General features: G+C 34.2%; 1 protein-coding gene across 2 annotated transcripts; it reads left to right on the top strand.

The window, feature by feature from the left end:
- The first annotated feature begins 788 nt into the window (after positions 1-788).
- Positions 789-9,282, top strand: LOC114194121 (glycosyltransferase BC10-like). 2 transcript variants are annotated; one of them, XM_028084185.2, is made up of 11 exons: positions 799-1,152; positions 1,623-2,097; positions 4,573-4,671; positions 5,168-5,268; positions 5,362-5,433; positions 5,577-5,667; positions 6,916-6,996; positions 7,632-7,694; positions 7,778-7,900; positions 8,560-8,598; positions 8,715-9,282. In XM_028084185.2, exons 2-11 carry the CDS (start codon positions 1,711-1,713, stop codon positions 8,841-8,843), a joined length of 1,185 nt encoding a protein of 394 aa, XP_027939986.1. In that variant the 5' UTR covers positions 799-1,152; positions 1,623-1,710; the 3' UTR covers positions 8,844-9,282. The 2 variants fall into 2 exon arrangements, with proteins under 2 accessions (XP_027939987.1, XP_027939986.1); XM_028084186.2 differs by lacking the exon at positions 6,916-6,996 and having other exon boundaries at positions 789-1,152.
- The last annotated feature ends 473 nt before the right edge of the window (positions 9,283-9,755 follow it).

Here is a 9,755-nt window from a genome sequence, read left to right on the forward strand (position 1 = left end):
TTTTAGATCTTGCCATCTTTTTCTTCTTTCAAATTTGTATACAATTTATCAACAGTTTCTTTTCAACAAGTTTTGCTTTAAATTGAAAAGTCTTTTCAGTTCAGCGCTTTGAAATTCATGTATTTTCTTAGAACTTCTATTTATTTTTTGTTTGGTAATATTTTTATAACTTTTCAAGAAAAATGGGTTATGCCCTTTTATTTTTATGTTAGATTTCTAAAATGAATTATACATATTTTTTCACAAAAATGAGTCAGGCTATTTAATAATTTAAATTGAGTTTAGACCAAAATTCTATCAAAATCCACATCACAAACACCCTAACATTAATGGATAATAACAGTTAATTATTATTACAAACCCCTGTAATTAATATTATATAGGTTTCCAAGAAACTTTCATTAGTCATAACTGCTAAGTGTGATATTGGATTTTAAATATATTTATTTGGGTCTACTTGGTCAACTTACTGATCCTCCAACTCAGCATACCATGAATCTTTCAACCATCATGGTAGGCTACTATAGAGGTGGAACAAATTAATTTATTTTTTTAAAAAATTAATAAATGTTTTTATTACGTATCCAATACTAATAATATTCAAATATTTTTTGTTAATTTTAAAATTCAAGTGTTTAAATTGAATTTATAGAATATTAAAGAGGATAAGATTGAATAATGGTGAATATACATGATATAAATGCGTAGAGTACTAGAGAAAAGAGTGTGACATGACAAGTTGAAGTGCGCGACAGCGATTGGCGGAGAAAGAGCTTAAAACACGAACACCCACGTTGTGTTATGTTGTGTTCTGTCTACTACTGGTTCATTTCATACATAATTAAAATTAATTAATCCAAATGATGAATTAATCTGGTGATTAATTATGATATTATTTAACAGCACCGGAATCAACGCTCTCCACTTGGCTTCACAAATCTGAATGAACCCCTAACCAATCTCCTCTCTTATTTCATTTCAACACTCTGTATCTGTCCCTGTCTTCATCTTCGTTTCGTGTTTCTACACTCCAATCGCTCTATTTTCTTCTTTTTTTTGTTTTTCATTTAATTTATTATCGTTCTTCTTCGTTTCTCTGCTTCGCGCTTCCTTCAGATTTGTTTTCCCCTCAGATCCTTTTCTGGATCACAGGTATTCATTCGTTCCTTTGTTACTTCGTTCTTTCACATTTTTCACTCTACTTTGGAATGTTATTTGAATCAGTCAATTTAAGATCTGAAATCTTCAATCCTCTCTATGTCTGTGTCTCGCTAGCTCATTACGCAGACAGAGAATTTCTTTTGTTTTTTTGTTTTTCGTTTCAGTTTTTTGGTGTTTGACTGGAACTATTTATGTTAGGGTTCGTACTTCATAACGCGGCGCTGTTGTGTTCTGTTCGTGGATCTCGTTGATTTATGCTTAGTTTAGGTTGAAATTTATGGTTTAATGTTGTGTTTGTGTCATGAATAGGTAGAGGATAAGATCTGGAGTGTGTATTTTTTTTTTATACTGATTGTGAGAGGCGAGTGAAAAGAAATTAGAAATGTTGATTGTTATACAGGTGTGTATTTTGGTAATTGAAGTGTTTTTCTTTTTTCCTTTGTGTTTTTGGTAATTGGCAGTGAGACGGCGTTGTTGAGTTTGAACAGATGAAGCAATGTTGATGGATTGTGGATGTATGGGGAAGCTGGTGAGGTGCCTTGAACTTAGATGAAGAAGGAACGTGCATGGCCGCAATTCATAAGGAATCTTTTGATCATGGTTGGATCAAGAAGCCGGCCACAGTTGAGGAGGCCTACTTGGATTATTGTTCTTGTTTCCATAGTGTGTGTGTTTCTCATTGCTGCCTACGTGTATCCGCCGCGGAGCCCGTCTTCCTGCTCTCTCTTCTCCTCCAGGGGTTGTGGTGGCAGTATTATCGATCTACCACCTGCGGCTCAGTCGCGCCAATTGACTGATGCGGAGGTTGAGTCTCGGGTTGTTATTAACGAGATTCTCAACTATTATCCTGTGATAACCAAGAAACCTAAAGTAGCTTTTTTGTTTTTGACTCCGAGTTCGTTGCCGTTCGAGAGGCTCTGGCACATGTTCTTTAAGGTTTGGAATTCCTCCTCCCAAGGCCATGAACTTTGCTCGTGTGCCTTCTTTTGTATGTACAGTATTGATGCCATGTCTAGTAAGTTTTTCAATTTTTCTTGTTTTGTTTGTAGTTTTATCCTACAACTTGTATGTTTGCGTTATTTTAGTGGGCATTAGTTTGAGAATGGGGCCATAAGTTATCTTCAGAACAGAACAATATACTATAGGTCCTTTTTGTCTTTTTATTAACTGTATTCAATATATAAGTTCTGATGAGAGGAACACACTCTAAAGATTAGAGGAGATTTATTGGTGAGATAGACTGCTTGGCTTGGTGCAAAACAGACAATTCACAATCCCTATTCTGCAGTCTGATTGATGGTGAGCAGATAATCTGCTGGCAATTTGTGGAGATGAATAGTGGATTGAATCTGGATGTATTTTCTTTATTTATAGATGAAAATACATTTGGATTAAGATGGAAAAATATGAAAGAATGAGCAATTTCTGCTAATAAATAAGTTGTAAAGTTGTAAGACCCTTTGCCTAATAAGCTTTGGCAAAGTCAGCTACAGTGCATTACAAAGGAACACGAATTTGTGCCTATTTATGATACTCTTATCTATGTGAACGCGGAGTTAAGGGTTTCTCACTTTTCATTTAACTCGTGAATCATAATGCTTTGTGAAATTTTCGCTAGTGCCATGTTGAATTTCGCTCTAGTTGTTGGTGAAATTTTCAGTTCTTGCATGTTTGATATCTAGTATTTAGTTGGTTTTATAGAATAGCTTTAAAATTATAGCTTCGTAGGTATGAACTATTTCATTGAATAAGCTTGGTGATTTCTTATAGAACTAGATCAGAAATTAGTTATTAACAAAGAACAAAAAGTTAGAGTATTCTCCTTTGACATTGGATCACTGGATTCCCTAGGTATATTTCTCTCATTGTAGACCTTGGTAATTGGGGTTGGTTTTTTACCATACCCTCACCTTTTCCTAAAGGTGAAGTGTTAGGTGAAAGCTCGGGAACAACTAATTCTTGAGGATCCATACAATCATGTAGCTCCAGCCAATTGATACAATGCATCTTTGCCAATAGGAGTAGGTTCTTGCTAGGAATGGAAAGTGTGTTGGAGGTCCTACATTGGGTAAAATTGAATAATATATAAGTGGAAATATGTAGAAACCTATTGCCTTAAGGTTTTGGGTTAAAAGTAGTGCCTTGATTTCTTATATAGGTTTGTTCACGACTTTGGTATCAAATCTCCTTAGTGTCTCTGCCACAAGTGATATTAGAGTTGATGGTTTGTCTTGGTGATCGACTCGGATGAATATAATGTATAATAGATGAAAAATCCTACAGTTTGAGGATTTCTCATATCAGAAGTCTTCTCTTTCAGGAAAGTGTGTTCCTATTCAAAACAACCATACAAAGGAAGGGTTACCAATGAAATACTCATGGTTAAAAAAAATGTTTCACCTTGAGAGGGAGTTGTACCGATGTGGAAGGGACGTTCACTTGAGAGGGAGATTGTTAAAAATTCAAGGTGAGTTGGAAGTTTCACATTGGGTAAAAAAGAGTTAGATGAACAATATTGGTTTAAGGTTTTGGGTTGAAAGTGATGTCTTGGTCTCTTATATGGGTTTGTTTTGTTCATGACTCATTAGTGTTGAATCTATCTGGGTCTCCCTTCAAAGGACCCATTGTTGTCTAGGATGTCTGAAACTGGAATACCCATTGTCGGTATAAATGCTACAGACATGGAGTATAGTAGCTGAGCTATGTACTTGGGACAACATGTGAATTTGCATGGCTTTATTAATTATTTCAGCAATTAAAGTTGGAATATTTCAAGATGAATTTGATTTAACCGGGCCACTCTTCATATTGCTTCCAATTGGGCCAATCCAGTTTTTCATTATAGATCAAATCAAACACAGATTGATTGTCACTTCATTTTTGGGAAGATTGTATATGTATGTGTGCATATAACACGCTTTGTGCATTTGATTTGTATGCTCTATCTAGCAGGGTTGTTGGATGTAGCACATGCCTAAATTAGTTTTAGAACACATCCATATTAAGATATGATTAATATTTATATGATGTTACTTTGTACCAGCACTCGTGAATATATAAACCCAGCAGTTCGTAGTTAAGCATTATACATGCACCAAACCTAGTAGTATTGAATCAAGGCAGGAAATTTTGGGAGCTTCTAGCAAGAGTTTCGATTTTATTTTCCATCTACTTTTTGTATTTATGCCTTCCTTTTAACAATAGAAATTTGAGCATTGTTCTATATGTGCTCCAAATAAGGCTAGAATACCAGGATATAATTGTGGCGTGCTTTTCTCTTTTTAGAAAAATATCAATGTATGCTTCTCATCTTGGAATCTAGATAAGTATCAGTTCAATTCCTTTTCCTTTGAATGTGGTAGAGATATACTGCTTCCATTATATTTGAATTATACTCGTTGCCAAATGCAGGGCCATGAGGGCAAATTCTCTGTTTATGTACATGCATCAAAGGACAAGCCAACACATGTCAGCCCCTATTTTATTGGTCGAGACATTCACAGTGCGCCGGTATGGTGTATAGCACATGATTTGAATATATAATTTACAAGCACTCGATATGACAGTTTGAAGTTCCAATTCCAACATAATTTGAGGATGATTAAAACTGCAAACACTATAAGCAATTTGATGTATGCTTTTTAATAAAAAGTTAACAATTGATCGGAATTGGAGAGTATCATCACACAAATCTCAGTCTGTTTAGTTACTCTCTGTTTTTCTTATAGCTGTAACAAAACTGCCCCTTTTGTCTCTCAACTAAGCAGTGAGAACAAAGAATATATTTATTCTCCTGATAAACAGTACATGGATCCGACTCTTCAAATGGTAGTATGGTAGAATCGTTAATTGAAGGCAGAACTTTAGGAACATTGTGAACACCAAAATAAATAATCAGAAAAACTTTCTTTTAATGTTATGATTCTCTGGTGTTTAACATGCATCCAATTTTCTTAAGGTCAAGCCATTTGTTTCTTTATGCCAACTTGTTTTCACTTTCTTGCAGGTAGGCTGGGGAAAAATTTCTATGGTTGAGGCTGAAAGAAGACTTTTGGCAAATGCACTGTTAGACCCTGATAATCAACATTTTGTGTTGTTGTCTGAAAGGTCTTTTGTTATCTAATTATTTCTTCTTTTTTTTCTGCAAGTCATAATTTGTGGAATTTAATCTAATCAACTGCACACTCATTTGTGCTTCAGTTGTATACCTGTACGTCGCTTTGATTTTGTGTACAACTACTTATTATTAACAAATGTCAGCTTTATTGACAGGTAAGTAAATATATAAGACTTTCTATAAATTAGTTGATGAAATTCTAACTTTTTCCTTTGAGTAAATATTCTACACTACGGAATTTATGGATGGTAATTCGGACTAATCTGTCTCTATTTTCCCCTTCACCTTTTGGATAAAGCTATGTGGATCCTGGTCCTCATGGAAATGGCAGGTATATAGAATATATGTTGCCCGAAGTGGAAAAGAAAGATTTTCGAAAGGGTTCCCAGGTATGATTTATATTGAAAAAATTGAGCATCCATTCAGTTGAAGTGTTTCCTTAATGTCATCTTCCCTTTTTCTTTTTCTTTTTATAGCAACTTGGTATTATGGGATGTCCATGTCTTACATTGAGTATTTTGAGATACTTGGTAGAGTAGTATTTAAGTGTTTATTTCTCCTCCTTTAACAACTAGCTTTTTAGGTTGCTTATGCTACTAGTATCAAAGTTGGTTGCTGGTGTCTTAGAAAGGGTTACCTATGGGATTTCTGACTGGTGAAGTGCATGCTTGGTTTCACATCAAATCAAGTCAAATGTAGATCCATGATCCAAATCCTAATTGAAACTACTGTGAATAGTTTCCATTTTACGCATCCAAAATGTGGATGTGTGCTTCAAACGCCAAGTCAAGCCTTCACAAAGACTAATGAGGAATTAATTGAAGTGTGGTACTTTGAGCTATCAATGTTTCGACTATCAATAGTGGTGTTTCATTTGGAATTTGGGTATTATATTGTGCCTAAGTCCCATATTTAGTAAATTGCTCGTGATAAGGCGTATTTAAGTGTTTGTTTCTGTAAATGTTTGGTTGCTTATAAGTTCCCTTGGCATTATATGGCTAATCTGGTTGGAAAGAAGCTTTTTTGCCTACTTTCGTCACATGTTTCTCACCTTATTGGTCATTATACGCCCTACTTTATCCATATCTACATATTATAGCAACAATGGAAATATCATTGATTTCATTTATGTATTTTTTCCTCTTTATAGTTAGAGTGATGTCACTGAGGAGTTCATGTACGTACTATTTTGCTGTCCTTTCCTTTATCAGACAATCCTTCATAATGTGCATATGAAAAACAATAGCCTATTTCTTTCACTATTTCATTAATTGTATAAAATATATTACCTTGGAGTTGTTGGACAATATAACTGTCTTCCAGTGATTTTAAGTTGTCAACCTTCATACATGGTTTGTGGAAGAAGTTTTTGACATTCACTGAAAGACATCATAGTAGTAAAAATTTTTGGCATGCAGTGAAAGTTCAAGATGTGCAATGTCTTCATACCTGGCAGAAGTTTTTGACATCACAGTGCATTTTCTTTTGTCATTCATGTGTCGTCTAAAATGCGTTTCCATTCATAATAGTAAAAAATTGCTTGAAAAATGGTTTTTATATTACAAATTTAGAATTAGGAAACCATTTAAAACTTTTCTGCCATGCAGCTGACTTGGATCTTGTGGTTTCTCATGCAGTGGTTCTCAATGAAACGGCAGCATGCTATAATAATTATGGCAGACAGTCTCTATTTTACAAAATTCAAGCACCATTGCAGGGTACTATGTTGTTAAGAACCTCTTGTGTTTATTTGTTTGCTAATTGGATGGATTGTGTGATCCATTTGGTATTATTCCTATGATCTTATCAAATTTGTTAAGAATGTTAGTGTGGGTAAAAATGTGCTTATGATTTCTGAACAATAGCCCACTGCTATTTTCAATTTTTTTGTCCACTGTTTTTAAGAAATAATTTTTAAAAAAAAAACTTATTAAGAAAGAAATCCCCTGGGTTAGCATTTTGCTGCATTAAGTTTGCTGGAAGATTATAAAGATTTCCTGGACATATCAGTAGCCTGTTACTATCTAGTATCTAGCTATTAACTATACTGGTTCTTCGCTCTGTGCCTTCTTTTTGTTATTTTATTTATCCTCATATATTTAAATACCGTTTTTCGTTTTCTATTAAGAAATGCCATTTGTTGAAGTAAGATGCCCGTGATAATTTTTTATTCAGATATGTTGTCAGTGGTATTCTTGCTGCAGCATGTATTAATGGGTTTTTTAAACTAAATGCTTCTCTTGATAAATTTATTGTTAATCGGACATTTAATTTAATTTTATTCATGTTGAACTGAGTCACTTACATTTTTGGCTTCGCTGACAAAATACTGTTCGTGTTTGAAACTTCCCAGCCGAATATGGAGGGAAACCGCAATTGCTACGCTGATGAGCATTACCTGCCAACCTTCTTTACTGTTAGTGTACCAATCTGTTCTCTTTTATATTACGATGATAGGAATCTCTTTTCTCCCAGCTAACTCGCTTCGTGTGTATTTAGATGCTTGATCCAGGTGGAATCGCAAATTGGTCAGTAACATACGTTGATTGGTCTGAAGGAAAATGGCATCCGAGGTCATTCAGAGCTCGGGATGTTACTTATCAAGTCATGAAAAACATAGCAGTATGTGACAGATTTTACTCATTCCCTTCAGATGTGTTTGCTTTGTTAATTGAAATCTTCGAGAATATTTTTGCTTTCTACTTTTCTTATTTTTTTTTATTTCCCATGAGTGTCATTGTTAGGGGCAGTTTTTTGGGTATGTCTGTCTAGGATTTCAATTATGCATAGTAAAGGTCCGAACGAGTTAATAAACGGGTTCCCTCTAAGCTATTTAGTTTCAACCTGTAAATATTTATGGGTATGGATTTTGTTTTTGTTCATTCATATCGAGAAGTGATAATTGGGTATTTACACTGTTGGGTTGTCCAAAAAGTGCAACTCTAATAACTTTGAAGAGTTATGGAGAAATAGAAAAGGAAAATGAAATGGAAAATTTAGTAGGTTGTAGGTTGTATATAATTATATTATCGACTCAACATAACTCTTTCTAGGAGACTTGAGTAAGAAGAGTGATGGGGCTGATAGTTTTCGTTATAGGGTTTAGCGTGTATTAGGCGTTTAAGTTGTTACTTGTAATTTCATTGATCTTAATGAAATTCCTTTTCATTTCCCTCACGTCGCGACCCTTTTCTTTATTTTGTTTCCACATTTCAGTTTCTTTTACTTCGCATGGTATTTATCTTGAATTTTACTTAATGACATGATTTCATTCACTGCAGTACATTGATGAAAGTCCACATTTTACAAGTGATGCAAAGGTATAAATCTCCTTCATCTAATTTAGGTTCAGAAGTCGTTCACGTAATATGACATTGCTTCTGCTTCTTTAGAAGGAATGAATTATTATTAATTTCCAATTTGATGCGTCATGCAGAGAACAGTGGTGATTACACCTTGCGTATTGAACGGCTCAAAACGATCATGTTATCTATTTGCCCGGAAGTTTTTCCCAGAAACTCAGGAAAGATTGATCCAGCTCTACTCTAATTCTACAATATTCTAAAGTATTTATATTTATCATCATTCTTTGGTGAATCAACACCATGTGATCCCAGCCTCACCGTCTTGCACATATCGAATTATTTTTGAGAAATTCCCCAAGACAACTGGAAATATTTCTTAGGAAGACAAAGAAGCTGATTTGGTTAAAATTTGGTTTTCTCTGGGGCTGGACGGAACTGCGGAGCTTTTCTGGTTGGATAATTTGCTGTTCCTATTGTACTTTTTTTAAAGTATTGAAAACATCATAGATTTCTCTTACGGATAAATTTTGGTATCCTTGATAGAGACTAGAGAGGGAGGGCTAAGGTTTGGGTTTTGATTTGGACTTTGGAAGCTAACTGTCACCTATGTCTGTTATTGCATCTACACATTTTCTGCAGTCATGCATTAAATGTTACCTCATGAATGGTTTAGCAGTTATGCGCAGAATTTTGGAAGAATTCTCTGTTTTGTTTTACAAATTGGCAAATGTATGCTCTTGTGTGACAACTTTTTTTCTTAAAATTTAGTTTCATCATTAGAATTTGACAAGTTTAATAACACTGTCACATGTGCTTATCAACACTGCCAATGCCTTTAATTTATAACTTCCGGTCAGGCATGTGAAGATGTACGGAGTTCACTTCTACGAGATTTGTAAGAAAATGAATTGTTGAACATGAGTGCTGTTTTTATTCATTCAATTGGATTGTGGTTGCTTATATCGCAACAAATTTAGTTTTGCAATTTTGAGTATGATTTTAAGAATAAATTAATTTGATTTGAATTATCAATGTATTAAAACTGGAATTACCTTAATTGTTTAAAATTTGATAAGTATTAATTTAAAAGTTTGAATGATGTTTTACAAATTTGTTATTGACCTGTTACGTTTTATAGCTTTATATATAGTTAAAATGTTTTGCATATGGAT

This window comes from Vigna unguiculata, chromosome 8 (assembly GCF_037176805.1).
Source record: "Vigna unguiculata cultivar grain cowpea cultivar isolate G323 ecotype 2 chromosome 8, ASM3717680v1, whole genome shotgun sequence".
Taxonomy (NCBI): domain Eukaryota; kingdom Viridiplantae; phylum Streptophyta; class Magnoliopsida; order Fabales; family Fabaceae; genus Vigna; species Vigna unguiculata.